General features: G+C 47.8%; 1 protein-coding gene across 2 annotated transcripts in view; it reads right to left on the bottom strand.

Moving 5' to 3' along the window:
- Prmt8 (protein arginine methyltransferase 8) overlaps window positions 1-21114 on the bottom strand; it is an 88204-nt gene that overhangs the window by 42599 nt on the left and 24491 nt on the right. For both annotated transcript variants that reach the window (XM_057766258.1, XM_057766250.1), the window contains exon 2: window positions 7394-7579. In XM_057766258.1, coding sequence (XP_057622241.1) covers window positions 7394-7579 — 186 coding nt within the window. The remainder of the gene's footprint in view (window positions 1-7393; window positions 7580-21114) is intronic.

Below are 21114 nucleotides of genomic sequence, written 5' to 3'. Positions count from 1 at the left end.
ACATTATGCTGAATGGGGAAACTAAAAACTTGTTCTCTAAAACTTGAGAATGAGACAAGAGTGATCACTTCCTTCACACCTACTCAGAATGATGCTTAAATTCTTAACTAGAGTGGAAAGAAGAGAGAAGAAATTGAAAAGACAGAGATGAGAAAGCAAGCTGACTTCCATTTGCAGAAGTCACGGTCCTGCTATTGAAAGACACAAAAGGCTCTGAAAAACTTACCTATGACAAACACTTTCAGAGTATAAAATCATCATGCAAAAATCTGTAGCTTTTCTAGACACCAATAATAAACATGAAATGCAGAATACAATCTCATTCACAATAGTCTTACAGAATTCTGTGTGTAGGTAGGAACATGACACCAGGAGAAAAGACATCTGCAATGAGAACTACCAAACCCCGAGAAGAAACCCAGGAAAACACCAGAAAATGAGAATATCCTTACAGGAGAACTACTATGGAAATGGCCACATAAAGTAACCAGCAAATTTAACACAAGCCCCATTAAAAATTCCAATGACATTTCAAGAACCAGGAAAACCAAAACTAATATCCTGATGGTGGCACAGAAGATCAGATCACAGGGTAATCTTGAGTGGAAAGGGCTTTGCTGAAAGGATCTTGTGCCAATCTCAAGTTACTACAGAAGAGCCTCCGCAAAAGCAGCATGGGCTGGTACAAAAGCCAACACCTAGACCAAAGGAATAGAATAGAGAACCCAGAAATCCATGAAGAGCAACAAAGTGAGGAAAGGCATCTATCTGTTGGAGAGAAGATAGCTTCTCAGTAGATAGTGCTAGGAAAACTGGCTATCCGCATGCAGATGAGGGTAACTGATCCCTATCTCTCACCCTATACAAAATTAAACTAAAACAGGTCATTGACCTTCATGGGCAAGACCTGAGCTTGGAAAAGGACGCTTGATGAATAGACGTGGGCAAGGACTTTCTGAACAGGGGCTCAGTAACTCAGGAACAGTAATAAAAAGTTGACAAATGGAATTGCGTGAAATGAGAAGGCTTCTCCCAGCCAAGGAGGCAGCAGAGTGGAAGGGAACTTTTGCCAGCTATACATCTGGCAGGGAATTAATATTCAGAATCTATAAATAGCTACAGAAACCAAGAGAACAAATAATCCAATTAATAAATGGGCAAATGAGCTGAACAGATACTTCTCAGAGAAGAAAGACATAATGTCCAATGAACTCAAGGCCAAAAAAAAAAAATGAACGTTCTTAGTCATCAGGGAAATGCAAAATTATGTTCAGATTCTCTCACCCCAGTCACCATGGCTATTGTTAAGAAAACAAACAACAACAGCAACACGCTGGCGAAGCTGAAGAGAACCCATTGGTGGGGTGGAAGGCAGTGTTGTCACCAGTCATTGGTACGGAGAATCCTCCAAACCCTGCAAGTAAAACTGCCAGGCGATCCTGCCACCCACTCCTGACCGTGCACCTACACAATGGGGCTGTACTCACGCACAAACAAGAAGAAAGCGCACCATGGCATGAGCAAAACGGGAAGGACCCCGATATCATCACACTAAGCGCAATAAGCAGATTCAGAAAGCGGTATGTTCTTTCATGTGTAGAATCCTGTTGTTTATAAAAGTGTAGAAGAAAAAAAGGGGTGGTTTGGGATCGAGGGGGCACTAAAAGATCATCAGGGTAAATGAGATTAAAATGAGCAGTATTCAGTATGAAACTGTCACAGTGAAATCAGTTACTTTATATAGTTAATGCGTGCCACTAACTTCAAAACTTTCAGCTCTGATGGTTTTCTTTACCATTTGATTTCTCTTTAGTTGACCTGCTCCCATCTGTATAATTTCCTTTCTTTGACTTGAGCTTTATGTGTTCTTAACTCTCAAGTTTTGTAAGGTAAAAGATTTGCTTTTCGGTTTTGGTGTTTGTGTTTTTACTTTTGTCCCTAATAGAAGCATTTGAAGTTATAAATCTCCTTCTAAATCAGTGCTTCTCAACCTTCCTGACTCTGTGACCCTTTAATACAGTTCCTGCTGTTGTGGTGACCCTTGCTACTTCATAACTATAATTTCAGTACTGTTAAAATTGTAATGTAATGATATGCAGGACAGCTGATATGTGACCCTCAAAGGGGCCGCGACCCACAGGTTGAGAACCACTGTAAATACGCCTTACCCTGCATCCTACAAATTTTGATGTGTTGGGCTCTTAGAGCTGCATAGTCTGGAATGCTTTCTAATTCCACTCATGTTTTCTTCTCAGGCATGGGCTATAAGGAAGAGTAATTTGATTTCCAACCATTTGAGACTTTTCTGGATAAACTACTTTAGGTTTTTAATTTTGATTGTTCCAGCTGGCATTAAATCTAGGGTCTCACACAGGTTAGACCACTACTCTAACACTGGCTTTTTCTAGTCCCTTTCCTCCACACCGTTATCCTGAGGCAAAATCTCACCAGCTTGTGTAGGTTGCCCTGGGACTCACTGTAGCCCCAGGCTGGTCTTGAACTTTTGATCCTCCTGCCTGAGCCTCCTGAGTAGCCACGATGTTAGGTGGAAGCCTCCAGGCCTGTCTCTCATTCACTTTAACGAGCACACTATGTGATCTCAGTCTTCTGCTGTCCAATGAGGTTTGTTGAGTGATGGTGCTGTTTGGACCTTGCTGGTCTCCAAACCCTCCAGTGTTGGTCCCAGGCCTGTGGTACTAGGGGAGGCAGTGGAACCTTTAATAGGTGGAGCCTAGTATAAGGAATGTGGATCATCAAAGGTGTCCCTGAAAGGAACAACTTGAGACTTCTATCCCTTCCTAGTTCTTCACTTCCCTCTGAGGCCACCATGATTACTGCCTCCTAGGGAGGTCCAAATTCTTAGACCACAAATCTGTGATCAGAACCTCTAAATCTGAGCCCAAACCAAGCTGTCCTCTTGTAAAGTGATTATCTCGGGCATTTTGTCATAGTAATGGAAAGCTAATGAACCCAGCTCAGGATCCACCTCAATAACTGTTTTCACGTGCGCTTGAAAAGCTTGCATGGCTGCAGATTGGGCATGCAGTACTCTGTAAGTGATACATTAGGCCAGATTGTTTACGGAACGCCAGCTTCCTCCATCCTCACTGGTTTTTAAATATATTGGTGTTCTCCATTACCAAGAGAAGTCTATGATGATCCATTTGTCCTTGTGTCTGTTTACTCCTGCTGGTCTCCATCCATACTTTCAAGCTCTGTGCACAGGTACCATGGTAAAATGTACCCCCTTAACCAGGCTGCATGGCAGCGCCTAGAATCCTTTCTCTTGTGCCTCTAGCTACAGTGGATCAAAGAGAAGATCCTCTAGAGACCTGGAAGGTGAAAAGGAATGGTGAACTACTCTGAAGGCCAGCTTCCACTTCCCCTGCTGCCCCAGGGCTGGTGGCTTCAATCTTAAAAAGGCGTGAGTGTGGAGGGGGCGCTTGGATTGAGTTCCTGTCTGGCTTTACTTTGAGGATGAACAAATCCTTTCTCTTCAAGATATCCCTAGATCCCAGGGCCACAAGCATGCAAGGCCCTGTCCCCAGAATAGGCAAAGGCATGCTGCACATGCTCGATAAATCAGAAAACAGAAATACAGAGCGTATGACCATTGCACGCAGATGCTGCCTCAACCACTGCACCTGCCCCACACCTCCACGGTGGCTAAGCTCTCTGACACAGCCCGTCATCGAGTGTCTGGTGCCTCTGCATCCTCATCTGTGGAATAATGCCACAGTAGCACCTACTTCTAGGGCTGGTGTGATGGTTAAGCAAATGAAGAAAATTGTACAAGTGTCAGCGCTAAGCTAATGGGAAAAGTTGGCTTCCCCAGCAAGGTACCTAGCAGACCTTGTAGAAGGTGATCAGCTCATGTGTGCTGGCCAGCTGACAGGCCACACAGGCAGGCACCCTCTGACAAGCAGAAAGGTGTAGAGATTCAAACTGCCTCTTGGGGACCTGGAAGCTGCCCTCTCTTTTGAAGGTCCCAGGAAGCCCATAGCAGTCACTCTGGGTTCTGCCAGAAGGTCATGGTCACCTATCCCCTACCCAACTTGTCTATATTTATAGAATAACCTCACTCTGTCCATCCACCCATACTGTGATTCAGCCAAGCTCTCAGACCGCCATTGTCTCAGTAGCCTATTGATGGCCAGGGGACCACCGCACGGCCAGCTTACCCACTCTGGATATCTGAGGTCCTGCCTTTCTAGGCAGAGCATCCTTGTGAAAGTTTTAGTGATGAGCATGTCCCTGCTGCTAAATCACAAGAGGTAAGGAAGTCTCTCTCTGCACAGAGCGCCTCATTCCACCCATCCATGCCCCTATCTCCTTTCATATTCAGTGATCCTGAAGACCAGTCACAAGGGTGAAGGCCACCCATCTAGTCACACCTGTATTAAAAGACCTGTATGTTACCCTAGGTGGGTCTAGAGGTGGCCTGCAGCAGCAACAGGAGGGACTGAAGATAGGTATGCAGAAGCACTTCCCCATTAGAAGGTTGCTAAGACAGTGGGGTAGAGATGTTACCTGTGACTTTTAGACTCTTTAGTCTGCATTATGGCACAAATAAATTTAGGGTTTTGTTGTTGTTGTTAAAACACCTGACTGAGGGTGTCTGGTCTGGTATTTAGTTGCTGGCTTTCTCCCAAGCAAAGTCAGGCCAATCTTTCACCCTCACATGTCAGTCACGAGGCTGCTCTCCATCAACAAACTAAGCAGAACCAGGCTAACAGCACTTGGGAAGTTGAGGCAAGAGGGCTGCCACAAGTTCAAGGCCAACCTGGCTACATAGTAAAACCCTATCTCAAAATGCGTACACACACACACACACACACACACACACACGCACGCACACACGCACGTGCGCGCAGACACACACTCAAAGTCTTGACAACTGCAAGCCCCAGGTCACAGTGTGTGTGTTGGTTGAGGGAGGGCAGGGGTGTCAAGTCCTGAAAAAATTACAGAGACCAAAAATAGCCCAGGAAAGCTGCTCTGTAGGCAGCTGTGGGCCTGGGGTTGGCCCAGGAACTCAGAGGGGGGCTTCCTGGGGTCAATGTGGAGATGCAGGGAAGACTGTCCCCAGTGTGCTTGGTTTCCAGTGGGTGAGCTACAGGCAGGCCTAGCCATTTGGGGTTCCAGATATAGTTCCCAAGTGTGCTGGTTTGAATGAGGATGGACCCAATGGTTCATGTATTTAAAAGTTTGATTCCCAGTTGTGAAATGTTTAGAAAGGTTTAGGAAATGGGGCCTTGTAGGAGAAAATTTGTCATGGGGGTGGACTTTGAGGCTTCAAAAGCTCATGCCAGGTTCAGTCTCTCTTTCTTTCTCTCTCTCTCTCCCTCTCTCTCTCTCTCTCTCTCTCTCTCTCTCTCTCTCTCTCTCTCTCTCTCTCTCCAGCACCATGCCTGCCCGCTATGCTTCCAACCATGATGATCATCGACTAACCCTCTGAAACCATAAGCATTTAATCCCCAATTAAATGCTTTCTCTTGTAAGCTACCTTGATCATGGTGTCTCTCCACAGCCATAGTATAGTCACTAAAACATACAAGTGTAAGCCCAGAAGGGAAACCAGAACTACAGGCCCTTAGATCCCACCACATGGGTGTACCCTTTCTCTAGGATGGATACTGTCACGTTCCCTTCTGCTGCATAGAGTCTGCACAGTGTTAGCATGGATTAATGTTGGACAGGAAGCAGGGACAAGGATGGTGCAAGGGAGCACCTACATTCCTGAGCAGGCATCTGGCCCCTCCAGGACCAGGGCCCTTGGTAAAGAATCCTGGTTCTCAACCCTCCCCACAGGCCCAGGCTCACCATTTATGCAGAGGGCAACACAGAGATCCTCCAACCTCCCTAGACTACGCAAGACAGAGGCCTTGATCTAAAAAAGGGAACGAGAAGCCTCTTCACCTTTACCTTCTACCTGCACAGAGGCTGCCAAGGATGCAACAGAAGCAGGTGAGTCCGCTCAACCCTTAAGATTTCTGTGAGGGTCAGGGAGTACAGAGGAAGGAAACATTTTAAAAGGTATGTGACCGGACAGTTAGGAATGAAGTCTGTGCGCCAAAATGGGGAAGGTTGAATTCCTAGCTGTCTTCGCTAGTCTCATGCAGAACAAGGCTAGGATGAGGGCTGGGCTGGTTGCTATGGCCCTGGATCACCTGTGACCTTAATAGCAGTAGCAGCATAAGGCTAATCCGAGAAGCAAATGAGCCAATAATCCAAACTGCTTGGAACAACACCCAGTACACAATAAGCATTTCACAACTCAAAACCGCTGACTGCCGATATTAAAAACCTCCCTGGCAGCAGCTTGGCAATTTGGATGGAAGCAGACCTTCTGGCATCGTCTCATCACCAGGGAGCCACAGGAGCTGGTTTGCAAAGACATCCTCACGGCCGGGAGCCTCAGTCAGTAAACTTCACCTCCTTCCCCAGGACTTTCTTCCCTGTGTTTAGGGATGGTGGGGATATCCTTCTCATGGGTTCTTACTAGGATCAAATGAACATGGCATGTCGGTCACAACTAGAACCATGCCCAGCACTCTGCAAGCAGAAGTCAACGCTAATTTCTTTGGGGGCAGTTTGGGACAATGCTAGGGAATTATATAATGAAATGTGGCATGGAGTTCCATCCTGTACCCACAATAGCCACGAGGTTTGCTTCTGTATGGGGGCTGACACAAGGCTTCTCTGTTGGGAAGGGGGCTGAGTATTCACCTGAGAACTGCAAAGACAGAATCAGAGTGTCAGAGGTGGGGGATCCTGTCTATAAGATCTCACCCTGGTTCTTCCCCTGGAGATGCCCCTTGGATAAATTAATAGACATCACGGCCTCCAGGAGTCCAGGATAGCCTCAGTGCATCGGCTGCAAGTACTTCAACTCCTTGTCAGCATCAGTGATGTGCAGGCCACCCAGGATGTCTGGGACTGGTGGTTAGAGACGCACTCAGGGCCAGAAGGTAAAATATAAGCTCAAAGCACCCCAGGGTAGCGGTAGCCCCATCTCCAACTTGCTGCCATTCATTTTGCATAGCAGTTCACTTTGTAACTCAGTCTGACCAGGAGCCGCTATGTAATCCAAGCTGGTCTCAAACCCTCAACAGTCCTCTGAGCTCCCCCTCAGGCTCCCAAGTGCTGGGATTATAGGTGGAATGCACAAACACCCACTTCTACCTACTCACGTGCTCCAGGCCCTGCCTTGGCCATGGCTGTCTGTCCCAAAGGGAACCACACAAGGGAGAGAGGTCAGGGGTCAGGGGCACCAGAGGGATTCACTTTGAGGTGGGAGAGAGCTGGACATACATGCTTTGTCATCTCTGAGAACAAGAATGAAATGACAGGGCCACACCTGTCCTGCTGGTCCCCAACCTGAGTGTGTTACCTCGTGGATCCCAAAGTGAGCATATGAGTCAAAATAGTAATCCCTTGACGTCATCTCCTCGGGGTTCAGCAGCTTGGACATCTTGCCCCGCCCTGGGCAGCTGGGCTGTGTGGACACATGGTGGACGCATTGCACAGGCTTGGCTGGGATGACAGGCTGTGGGGGCTGAGGGGGCGCACTGCTCACCTAAAGGGAGAGAAGGGACCCAAGTTAGTTCTGCCTCAGAGATTTCTTTTTTTCTTTATTGTTTCTATTGAGCTATAGCTGTATTTTTTCTCCACTCTCCCCCTTCCTCTCTGCTCCCCTTCTACCCTCTCCCAAGGTCCCCACACCCCCAATTTACTCAGGAGATCTTGTCTTTTTCTACTTCCCATGTACATTAGATCCGTGTATGTCTCTCTTAGGGTCAAAGAGTGTTGTCTAGGTTCTCTGGGATTGTGAATTGTAGGCTTGTTTTTCTTTGCTTTATGTCTAAAAGCCACTTCTGAATGAGCACATATATTTTCTTTCTGGGTCTGGGTTACCTCACTCGATATGATGTTTTCTAGATCCATCCATTTGCCTATAAATTTCAAGATTCCAGGATTCCATCCCAATTCCTGGCTGTGTGACCTTGGGATTGTGTATACCACCACCACGTCTCTGTTCTCTCCTAGATAACTACAGGGCCTAATGAACCCCCTCCCCCCCCCCAAGGAGCCATTGAGATAGCTCAGTGCATAAACGCCTGTCAGGGAAGCATGAACCCAATCCCCAGTGTAGTGTCATTTCATCTGTATTTTAATAAATAAAACTTGCCTGAAGATCAGAAAAGTAAAACAGCCACACTGGCCAGCCTTATAGACCAGACAGCAATGACGCACACCTTTAATCCCAGTAGCCACACTAGCTTGCCATAGAAACCAGGAGGTAGTGGTGTATACCTTAATCCCAGAACTACAGAGAATTATTAAACGGGAAGAGACAACTCTCAGTCTCACTCTGAGGTTTCCTAGAGTCAGGATTGCCATTTTTGGACTGAGGTTGAGGTAAGAGTCAGTGGCTGGCTGCTTTGCTTTGTCTGGTCTTCAAGTTAACCCCAATATCTGTCTGTGAGTTTTTATTAATCATGCTTCATCCCAGCACCCATGTAAAAATCCAGGTATAATCCTAGCACTGGGGAGGTGGAGACAGGGGGATCCCTGAATTGCTGGCCAGACGGTGTAGCCTAATGGGTGAACACTGGCACCCAGTAAGAGACCCTGCCTCAAAATAACAAGGTAGATGACTCCTGAGGAATAACACAAGGTTGACCTCTGGGATCCAAATATATGTGCACATATATGTACACACACACACACACACTCACACATACATACAGAAAGAGAGAGAGATCTCTCTGCAAGAATCAAGGCATTAACGCCAGTTTCTCTTGGCACTAGATAACCACGTGGTGTACATATAATAAAGGCTTCTTTATTGTTGCTAGTATCATTACTACCATCTGGAACATATAGATTATATACACATATAATATCCTTGTCCTGCCTCAATTTGCCTCTCCATGAACTAGGTCAACTCAGTCAACTAAGTCAAGGGAAAAGCCCCTGGGACAGAGCAGATGGGGAAATACAAGTGATGCCTTTCCTCCCTCCTACCTCAGGCACAGTCTCAAAACCACCCTGTGTCTGAGACTAGACAGGAATGAGCTGCATGGGGCAAGAGGTGGCACTCTGCTCTTAAGGTGCATCCCGGCTGCGGCCCCTAGGAAACAGCAGACTTCCCAGTTTAGCAACACAGGCCTTCGGGTCGAGGAGAGGCCAGGCTGGCTGGCGAGTGGGGCTGCCTCATCAAAATGCTGCAGGTGCACCCACCCTCTGCTTGGGATGTTGGTCACGGTGTCTGGGAGGCTAAAAATAGACCGTGTCAATCGCACACTCCCGTGCCGGCTGCAGAGTCACCTCCAGAGCTGAAGACGCCTGTGCACACAGTTGACCCCAGTGTTGACTCCATTTAAATACATTAAGGAGAGAAAAACTCTTAGCTGGTGCAGGAACTTGTGTGACAAGGTCAGGGGGCTTCCAGCGCCTTCCAGCTATCATTCAACTCTCAGTCCAAGGACTGGTCTTCCTTGGAACTCCCTGGTTTTCTGTCCTCAACAGTCAACTTGTGAGGTAACTTCCATATGTCACACATTGCACGAGGCAAAGGGATGGACGACCTGACCAAGGACAAGAGAAGGACATTGAATAAACAGCCCGTAAGTCACGAGGAAAAGGGGGGTGATCATGGCTGGTACTTTGTCCCAGAGGCCACTCCTTGGTCCAGCTCAGTCTTCTGCAAAGTGGACTTGAACTCTGACCCTGGACTGGCAGGCCTGCTCTTCTCACAGTGGCCTTGAACTCACAAACACTAAGCTACAGAGAGTTGCTTTGAATTCTAGTGACAGCCGCTGAAGGCCTGCTGCTGAGATGCCCTGTGTAGAAGAAATAGTCCTGCGGGGAGGAGTCCCCCAGAGACTCCGCTTCCTAGACCTCTAGCAACCTCACCAGAAGCTACAATAAAACACAGGCTACAAAAGAGAGTCAGACATCAAGAGGTGAATTCCCTTCAACTGCGAGTCAAGGAATCCTAGCAGAGTTGCCATGCCATGAGCAGGGAGCTTTGTCGATGGATTTTGAAAGGTAGAGGCGACAGGAGGGAATTCTAAGAGGAAGGGGTGCTTTGAGCAGAGAGGACAGGGGGTGGGAAGGTTGTGAACTTGATGGCGGAGAACATGCTGAGACAGCAGAGGGTTCAGCTGAGAGAAGGTTATGATCAGGCTAAGAGGGCGGAATTAACTACCGCAGACAATAGACAGGTGAGCCCTGTGTACTCAGGGCCCCGAGTTTGAACACTGATTTTGGAAATTGAATGCGAGCACAGGGTACGGGAGGGGGCGAAGAAGAAAGGGGTGTCCATGGTGGAATTTAAGAGACTATGTTCAAAGTCTAGTCAAGAAATAATGAGCCCCCGAGCCCCCGGGGTGCTGGAGGGGCTGCCTGCCAGCACAGCACAGAAATAGAACCTATGGGGTTGGCAGCTGGCAGAACATGGGGGGCGAGGGAGAAGCTGGAATCTGAGACGCTGTCCACATCTCAAGCCTGGGTGAGTAGGAAAATAGTGGTGATGTTAACAGAAGTCAGCACATCAGCGGGAAGGGCAAGCTGGGGTGGGGGATATGTGGAGTTTGAAATGCCATCGAGCCCTGTAAGAAAAGATGTCAAGCAAGCAGATACGGAGGCAGTTCCAATCAATAAACACCTTTACGCGGCTGAAAGGCACACCCCAACACATGTGGCGAGGAGAGGTTAATGTGTGCTCAGGAAGCCAGGGCTGACAAACCAGAAACTTCACACCCCAGCTTAATGGGGATGAGGCGGTTTCTCATCTGTTAAATGGAAAAAAAGACCAATGGCGAATTAACACTCAGTGTAAATGTTTGGCTCACTGGAGATCAGATAAACTTAAAATAGAGCAAAACCTTATTTTATCCCTCAAAATGATCAGTTTCTTCATTTTCAAGATTAGGAGGGGCAGGGGAAGGGAGTGGGGGAAGGGAGAGGAGGTACTTTCGCCCAAGTCTTGTGGAAATGTAATTAAGTCAAGACTTTTTTAGAAAGCAGTTTGGTAAAAATTTATTAAGAGCATTAAAAAGCACAAATCCTTTAACCCACAATTGCTTTCTTTAAATTTAACACCAGGAGAGGGCCATTTATCGTCCTAAGTACATAGCTCTGCGAATTTCATGATGACCAAAAAACAAGAGTCAATTTCGATGGCTCACAAGACAAAATTGCTTACAGCCTATGGTGAGCACCTTGTCAGAGAATGCTATGCAGGCCTTAAAAATGTAGGAAAAGTCTTTAAGAACACAAGCATGTGACCACAATAAACCGTTGGTCAAGCAGGACACACAGGACTATAGACTGTGCGCTTGTGTCTTAATTAAAATCTCTTCTTGCTGGTGCATGAAGAGAGGAGATTCAGGGAAGGCACCAGAATTGGCAGCGATTATCCCTGGGTATTGGGTCGTGAATAATTAATTCTTTCTGGCGCCACTTCTGTGAAGAGCAAAAGCTAATATTGCAAAAGAGTATGAAATGCAACTCCAGACCCCCGGAGAGAAACTGAGGCCGGGGCTCTGTCTTGAGAGCCATCGGAAGGATGGGGTGAAGAAAGGGCTTGCGTAGGAGAGACCACAGTAGAAGAATGGTGGATATGCCTGGGAGAAAGGTCACATTAACCACCTTTTGAGGACCTGAGTGGGCTTGGGGGACCCAGGGGGTTGACATGGAAACAGGGAAGATGTGTCTTTAGACTGCCCTTCTTCTGGGGACATGTGACCCAAACATTGACTTCAAGGAGGGAACTTTAAGGCAAAGTCTTCCTTCCTGCAGCCTGGCCAAGGCCTTTATCTACCAGGTAATGACAACGAGCTCAGAAAGCAGCCTAGAGTCATCCCCCGCAAAAAAACAAAAACCTCAAGGATCCCCTATACATCCAGTTGCCACCGATATTGACTCTATTTAATACAGTTAAAAGAGAGACCATTCCTAGGTTTTTCAAGCATCATGCCCAGTCAAGGTCCTCTGTTTTATGAGGCTCCCTGGGTCTCTTCCCAACAGTCAAGTATATGTCAGATGCCACCAGGGCACTCATGAGACACAGGGATGCATGAGTCAGGGGAGGCAAATAAGACCAAGAGGTGACATTAGCCCTGGTTCTGAAGACTGCCAGCCTCCTGCCCAGGAGAGCTGCTTTCTGCCTATGACCCAAGAGGTGTGCCCTCTCCCGGGGACTGAGGGTGAGCAGGCAGTATGGGGTGATGCTTCGCCTTCCACAGTTACCTGACGAGCTATGGGGCACTGTGTAGGTGCTAGGAAGGAAACATGAAACAGAGGGGTCCGTGCAGGAATGCAGAAACCACTCTAGGAAGATGGGTCAGCCACAGATGACGGCTCTCTCTCTGGGAATCTGGCCAGGGAGCTGGCTCAGTTGCCTGCCCACGTGCCTCTGGAAACACTTGAGGGATATAGGCCTCCAGTCCTGGTGGTCACTTCTGTAAGGTCAGAAGGTCTGACTCCTCCCTAGGAAGGAGGATCAAAGAGGTGACAGGGAAGTCTTCCAACGTTTTAGTAGCAAACATGTCTGAGAAGTCAGGAAGAGGGTTAGCGGGTATACTGGGTGTGGAGCCCAACTAACCCCAACTTCAGCACCTCCAGAGCTGTGCCCACTAAGCTCCAGGGAGCCTCTCTACCCAGAATCCCCCCCACCATGGATAGCTTTCCAACACAGTACTCCAGTAGGAATGGAACCCAATCCACCCTCTATTTCTGACCTCGCCTGTTTGGAATGGCTGCCCTGCTTGAGGAAAGTATCTGTGCACAGTGGCCCCCATCTGACCCTGCCCAGGCCTGGGGCACCAGGGCATGGAAAGGGCCCTGAAATATTTATCTCTGCCTCCTCCAAGATGCTCAATTTCCTGCAAGTCTCTCCACACGGTTTATGATCCCAATGTGCTGAAAGTCATGCCCACTGCCTGCCAAGGTCATGAAGAAGAAGGCTTCTGGAGAAAAGATTCTGAACTGGTCCTTCAAGGAAGGGTAGGTCCTCCCCAGGTGGAATGGGATAGGAACATTTCAACCTAACCCTATCTCCACTTAGGTGTTTTGGGGAAGGTGGTTAGCTCTGACTGAAGGCCCACTCTGCAGAGCGCTTTGCAAACATTGCTCGGTGAAGGCGTAACAACAGGACAAGGTGCTGAAACACACAGGCAAAACAAAACAAAACAAAGGTCTAAAGTTCTTGAGTGCTCGGGTTATTTATTGGCCAGAGTCCAGAGCTAGCAAGTCCCAGAGCCTGGCAATAAACCAGTATCAGCCACAAGGCATATTCCTTGTTGACAACAGGCAATAAGAGCATCTGCCATCAGCGTTGACACTATAGCCAGCTTGGTTCAGCCCAGCCATGCCTAACACAGCTGCTGTCTCAGCCAAGCAGGCTAACTCAGAAGGGAGGCCCAGCACTCAGGGCAGAAACGAGGTCAAAAGCAGTGATCCAGGTAGTCACTTCTCTGAGATTTCTAGGTTTAAAGAAAATCCACAGCAAAATTTCAGGTTATAGATGGAGAAACTGAGGCCCACACAAGAACAGAGATCTTTCTAGGGTGAGCTGGAACTCGGACTGCGAGAAGCAGGAAAAGCCTGGAGACAGGTCAGAGAACACAGAAGACGAGCTGCAGGACAGAGAGCTGCCAGTCTTTTCTGTGGCCGACAGTCAAAGCCGACCTGAGCCCTTGGGCTATAAATGACTCCTTTGGCACCAGGTCAAGCTTTAAGACTCTCCCTGAAGACAGAGGCCCACTACGGGAGCTGGCTCCTGCTCTGGTTTCCAAATGCCAAGAGAGCTTCTGACATCACATTCCTATACGGCCTGGGGTTGCCTCCGAAGGAAAGAAGTGTACTGTGGAAGGTAAGACCCCACCGGAGCAGGGTGGGGGGGTTAGGAGGGTGGAGGAAGGTGGGGGGAGGGGAAGACTGGCCTCATTCCTGTCTTCCCTCCCCGTTGTCTTTGTCTCATTCTCCTTGCCCATCCTCTCACTTGGCCCTGCCACCAGACTTACTCACGGACACCCTCTGCACCCTGCTGCCATTCCATACACACTTCCAAGGCTGCGATCTGAGCTGTAGCTGTGTTATTGACAAAGGCATAAACAAGTATTTACGTTTATGTTATGTTTATGACTGTGTTAACAACATCTGTCTCCATTATATGGGTACCAGAGTTCTAAGGGAGAACATTCTCACATTGGGTTTTTGGGCCACTCCAACTTCCTAAGATGGTACCGAAAATAGGGAGCTTCCAAGCCTGTGTTCATCCCCAGGTGGCCAGAGAGCATCCTCCCATCTGCTATCCTGCACCCATGTTTCCTGACAGCTGGGCTGCAGGGTGACTCCCTGGATCCTGGTGGAGAAGCCTTGTGGTCCATGAGCCTGGATGGAAGCAGTGTTCTGGTAGGTGGGTCTCACTTCGTGCCAGAACCATGGGCGGTGACTGGGGCAGTGACCAGGCCAGTGTCTGGGCACTACGAGCACTGCATGTTTATGTTGTCTCCTCGCACTTGGTTACTGGCTCCCTGAGCTGCTCCAGATTGTTCACCATCAACCGCATCCCCACCCTGTGCTCCCACTATAGGGGCGGCCTAGTCACAGCCACCCCAGATACCCTTCCTCAGCCTTGTCACCTTCTTCCTACTGCCTGTCACCCCTCTGCGCATGTGTCCTGCGACTGTGGAGTCAAACACACTCTAGGCTCCCTTCTTTCCCATCCACTCCCGCTGCTCGCCTTCTCAGTTTAATGCACTAAACAAGGTGGTATCATGGAGAAATGGGGCAAAGGGCAGTGGTCCTCGGAATCTGGGTCCTGGACGACCAGCATCAGCCTCTACAACACCAGAGACCACTGCCCCAGGACCCACAGTGGGACCCAGTGGCCTGTGCTCAGAATGTTCGGAGGAAATTCCCATGGTCTGTCCAGTTTGAGAGCTGCCGGGCCCTCCAGGTACTTCCTACCCAGCACAGCATGGAACCACAGCTCTTAGGAAAAAAATAAAAACAATAAAAAGTAAAACAACCATGGTCAAGTATAACTAGGCACACAGTCTAAGAAGAGTTCTTGGTGATGTTTTTAAGGTTTTATTTTGCTAAAAATGAACTATGCATCTCTGAGAAAGTGGTAGGATGTCCATTGGCCCTGAATTCCTGTCTGGGTTGCTTTTTCCCAAGACTCAAGTGAGCATGGTTCTGAAGGAGCAAACCTGCGCTGTGATTTAGATTAGTTTCTAGTTACCAGCCCTGTGGACCTTCACGGGCAGGTCTGAGGCCCTGAACCCCAGAAGCAGAAGTCATTGTCAAACTCCCAGAGGGTGATGCTCATGAATGCTGGCACTGACCATGTAGAGTATGGTTACCTGTCTCCCTCAGCCCCTCTGAACCCCTAAGCTCTTACATGGCCTTCAACACGGAAACTGGACAGTACCTAGTTGCTACTGACATTGACCAAAGGCCAGAGCAGTCGCAGATCCTGGGTGAGAGACAGCTGAAGGTTCCAGAGCGCACTTCAGCTCTGCAGTAGGTGACTGGAGATTGGGCAGGTTCCACCACACTGGGGCTGCGTGGCCTGGGCTGATTCCTGACTGACTCACAGCCACTACTAGAAGCCCTTGCGGTGTAACTGGAAGGCAGCCTTGGTGCTGCGCACTGTGTCCCAGCGCTTCCTGTCAGCCCCTGGCTGTCTCTTTGTGGTGCAACAGCAATGCCTGCCTCAAATCAAAACCACACTGCACCCACACAGTCCTCCCTCTGTCTCCTGGATCAGTAACTCCTGGGAAAGCATCGCCTGGATTTGTTGGGCCTGACCTATTTTTTAAATAAACTGGGGCTGTTTTCCATTCTTAGTCACTTTTTCTCCCCAGCCCCCACATATTAAATTCTCTTCTTATATCCTCAGATATTTGGGCTGCAAATGATGTCAGGTTAATTGGATGCTTGGCTCCTGGCTCTTCCTCTTCAATGGGCTTATAAAGCAGACTTCCCCAGGCACTCCTCCTCCTCCCTCTCCCCTCCCTAAGGCAACAGGACTCCCCTCCCCTCTCTCCCTCCTGTGGCTGGAAGGGCCTTACTGATCACCTGTCTTCCCCTCTGCCACTATGGGCAGATGCCCTCTTACAGTCTCCTCTCCCCTGCTGGAATTAGGGGGCCCCTTCACCTCCAGACTTCAGTCACATCATCCCTGTGGCATTTGTGCTACACTCCTGAGTCCCTTCAGGCTGGGGCATCAACAAAAGGTTCTATCCTGTCTCTGATTTCTGCTTGAGCGCAGACACACACACACACACACACACACACACACACACACCTGTGAATTCTGTTCTTGAGGATCTCCTCCCCATCACGCCACTACACCCAAGCCGTTACTCATTCCCCCTTCCCCTCTCCTTTGTTTTTTTTGTTTTGTTTTGTTTTGTTTTTGTTTTTTGATTTGTTTTGTTTTTGTTTTTTGAGACAGGGTTTCTCTGTGGTTTTGGAGCCTGTCCTGGAACTAGCTCTTGTAGACCAGGCTGGTCTCGAACTCACAGAGATCCGCCTGCCTCTGCCTCCCAAGTGCTGGGATTAAAGGTGTGCGCCACCACCACCCAGCTCCCTCCCCTTCTTTGTAATAATAATGTATTCTGTCCCTTCCCTGGGGCCACTAGGGTGACTAAAGACTCTGGATGTGCCAGCAGGTAGAGGAAATTGTCAAGTGTGACATGGGTACCATGAGATAACCAGTTCTGGCCACGTGATTCCACGCCAAGGTGCTATTGTTGGATGTACCCTGGGCCCTTCAGCAGCACTGGGCACAATGTCCCTGGCTGCCTTTTGTATGCTGTTTTGACAACTGTTTGACACACACATACACACACCCTATGGTGTCTGCTCTCCAGGCATTGACTCCGCTCATCATCCCACTTCCCCCCAGTCTCTGAACTTCCTGAGTTCTGGGGAACTGCTATTTCCAGGAAGAGGCCACCACTAGAATCAGACATTTCCCCTACTCCTGGGCCACTTGAATTTCAACTGCTTCATCCTGAAAGCCCAAGGCACCTGCTGGTCGAAAACTAGTCACGACTGTGCCAAGTCTGTAGGTGTCACTTCTGCAAGAAGGAAACCACTCAGACAGTCCAGAAGGATTATTTCATAGTGCAAACAGATTCCATGTGTCTCTGGTTCCCTCACCACACTGGACACAATGACGCGTTGATGGCACAACCCTTACACTTCAGTGGGGCAGCATGGCCCTTCATCAATGAAATATCAACCCCAGCCCTTTGGTTAACTGAGATCCGTGATCTCTGCCTGGTCCAAGGAAAGTGGAGGAGGCTCCCTCTCCGCCCTGAAACCAGACAGCAGACACTCTTGAGAAGGTAGCAAGGTGGCTGGAAGAAAGAGGAAACTGGGCATTATCTAAAAGGAGGCTGGTGATGTTCTCAGTCCCTTTGGAGGGCCCACAGCACCCAAGGCTTCCTACCAGAAGTACCTCATCTCAGGGAAGTTCCAGGGGAAGAAAATATCTCGGAACTACAGCTGGCGTTGGCTGAGACTCACAACTGCAGCCTTGTAGACTACTAGTGGCTTCAAGTGCAGACTCGAGTGCATCTGTTAGGCATTTCCCGAACCCTCCAGGAGCGCAGGCACCAGCTTACCGCAGACTCATCGAGGAGCTGGCTCCTCACACCCCTCAGGCCCTCTCATTCGGGCATGACACTGATAGCTTGAATCTCATTTTCTTTGGGTTTGGAGCTTTTGTTTTGATATTTGGTTTATATAGGAGACAAGATCTAACTATGCTGTGCTGGCTGGCTTGGAACTCCTTATGTAGATCAAGCTACCCTTAAATTCACAGAGATCTGCCTCCTGAATGCTGGGATTAAAGGTGCATAGTGATACCTAACCAATTAATTTTTACCATATTTTAGTGTGTGTGTCTGTGGGTTTTTTTTGTTTTTTGTGTTTTTTTTTTTTTTTTTTTTTTTTTTTTGAGAGGGGAGTATGCTTGCTATGGTGTACCTGCAGAGATCTCAGAGGACAACTGGTAGGAGCTGGTTTTCTCCTTCCACTATGTGGGTCCTGGTGACCGAAGTCAGGTCATAAAACTTGGTAGCAACTATGCAATTACCTTGGGGTCCCTCAGTGATTTGTGATAAGACAGACAGAAGTCTCAAGTGGCTGGCCCAGACCACAGCCACACAAACTTAGGCTGTCACCGTTTTCATGGATTTCTTCAGAAAATTTCCCCCTCGTCATAAGAAGCTTAATTTACTCCAAGTAAATATATTCCCACCTGGAGTCTCAGCAGGAGCAATTGAGTTCTTTCATCAAAGAATCTGATATGAATAGTTCTTGACATTACTGACACAAACTGGAAAGGAATAAAGTCTGTCATCGGGTAATAGCCAACACAAACTAGAATGTTTTGGGGAAAAAAAAAAGCATTCTCAGGCAATTCCGATTCCAATCACTATTTTAAAAGCCAAATGAAATATAAGAAATGAAAGGTTTAGACAGAGTGTGGTGGAGCACACCTTTAATGCCAGCACTCAGGAGGCGTGCGCATGTATGTGCCTTCTTATCTATATAAAGTTCTATATGATCTAATAAAATTCCAGGCTGTCCAGGGATACAGAGAGAGACTCTGTCTCAAACAGAAAAACAACAGTCTCATGGTACTGGACAGCAGACGGTGGTAAAGGTGACACCTAAGAGATGGATTGTCTCAGCACGTGGCCTGGAGGAACTGTCCGGGCACAACAGGGGGAGTCCATACCAGGCAGAGTGGATGGATCTCTGTTGCTGAGAGAGATGGAGGCGAGGACCTGATGCCAAAAAGGCTGGAGCTCCTCCAAGAAAGTCCTCGGGTGAACAGTCTTCGGCAGGCACCGTTCTGCTGAGTTTTTCTAACTTTCTGCCAAGGCTGACCACAAGAAGCATGTGAATAAATCAGGAGAAGAACCCCTGAAGGGACAGAGTGACTAATCTGCTGTAATCCCGGGGCCTAGAAAGCCTCTTGTCCCTCCTAGCCAATTCAGAAAGCTCCTAATTCGTGCTCAGAATGGTTCATCGCTAAATTCCCCAACGCAAAATACCTAAGAATATCCAGTACCCAACAACAACAGCAAAAGACCGTACTGTTTGACATCCAGTCAAAAATAATCAGACTTTCAAAGAAGCAGAAAACACTACCCAAAACTGTTTGCACTGAAGAGCAAAGCCTGCCACGCGCTACAGTACTGCCTGAAGGCACACTAGATAAGTTTACAGTTCACACATTGTCCTGTTTGGCCTTTTTGATCAACTTGATACAAACTAGAGTCATCTGGGAAGAGGGGACCACAACTGAGAAAATTCCACTACAAAATCCAGCTGTAGGTAAGACAAAGGGACATTTTTTTAATTAGTGATGATATGAGAAGGCCCAGTCCATTGTGAATGGTGCCACTGCTGGGCATATATACGGTCTTGCACTGTATAAGAAAGCAGGCTGAACAAACCATAAGGAACAAGCAAGCAGGCAGCACCCCATTATAGCCTCTGATTCCGATTTCAGCCTTGGATTCCTGCCCTGACATTCTTCAATAACTGTGGTGTGGAAGTGTTAAGCTAAAATCAGTTCTTTTCTCTTCAAGTTGTTTTTGGTCATGATGTTTTATCATAACCATAGAAAACAAAGACAAAAATTGGTACCAGGTCATTATAGACTTAACCATATGTTTGTTGGGAAGACTGACTTTGAAAGCCATTGATTCCTCAGAGCTCAACAGGCTGTTCTGTGAGAATTTGAAGATAATGTTGAGAACATTGCAGACAACAGAGGCAAGACTTGAAGAGTTTTGGAGGGAAGTTTGAGAGTTCTTCAGACAGTTCTCTCCTGGAACTGTTTACTTGATTTTTTTTTTGAAATATTTACTTTGTAGATTCACTTATTTTTTGCATATATTTTACCTGCATGTATGTCTATGTGTTACATGCATGCCTGGTGCCCTTGGAGATCAGACCACCACATCTGATCCACACTAACTGATGCTGCGGATAATCCTGAATGACCACGCAGGTGTTAGGAATTGAACCCAGGTCCTCTGCAAGAGCAACAAGTGCTCTTAACCACTGAGCCAACTCTACATCCCTCATTCATGTAATTTTTTTTGAATTAAGAGTCTGTGGCTCTGGTTAGCTGGGACTGAAGATTCAGCAGTGGTTAACAAGAGGCCAGAACCACTGAGTTAAAACTTTTGCTTTTCTGGTAACAGTTGATGCTGTTCATTCAGAGAGAGCTGAGAAGCTGGCAATGATTAAGAAGAAACCAGCATCATTGAGGTGAAACCTGAGATTATTTCCTCAGGTTGGGCACACAGAAGTCATGGCCTATAGTGGACCAGGGCTGTATTTCACGGAGGTAGTTGAACTTGGTCATATGTAAGAGTCTCTCAAGTAGTAATGATTTTGAAGGCATGAAAGGGTCATGGAGAACAGCTGAGACTTGGCACTGTAAGAGGTCATCAGTTGACAGGCAGCCTCAATATCAACAAAAGGCTCAGGATTGAAGGGGTCATAGAGAGAGACCATAGCCGGGTTAGAATCCCTGAAGAGAGCCAGTAGAGGCTACTGGGAAAGGAGCAGCCCGGTTGCAATGGAGACCCCAACATGTTGAAGATGTCAGTACCATGGGACAACCACAAAGGACAGCAGCAAGTATGGCGTGGAGCTGTCTTGAGCCCATGAGACAAGCTGTGTGTGCTGCGGATGGCAGAGCTGGAGAAGAGGAACTGCCTAAGCCCTATGGAGCCTGAAAGACTGTGAGGGGACTCCAGGAATTATGTACTGATAGACTTTGGCTTTGCTTTGATTGGATTGTGACTGCGTCCTGTTATACCGTCTTGGAGTGAGAAAGTATGTAACTTACTTGATTTTCATAGGAATCAAGAGACTTGGAATTGTAGAGTCTTTGTAGTGTTAGGGAAACTTTGGATGTTTGAGAGACTGGATACTTAGGAGACTTTGGATATTTTAGACAGGCTTTGAACTTTTTGACTTGGAAGGTTTTAAAACAACTTCAGAATTTTAAGACTTTTAAGGGTTAAAACTTTAAAGGCTGTGGGACTTTTA

Source organism: Chionomys nivalis, chromosome 1 (genome assembly GCF_950005125.1).
Source record: "Chionomys nivalis chromosome 1, mChiNiv1.1, whole genome shotgun sequence".
Taxonomy (NCBI): Eukaryota; Metazoa; Chordata; class Mammalia; order Rodentia; family Cricetidae; genus Chionomys; species Chionomys nivalis.
Note: the sequence above shows the minus strand (reverse complement) of the source record. Positions and strands in the feature narration are given on the sequence as shown.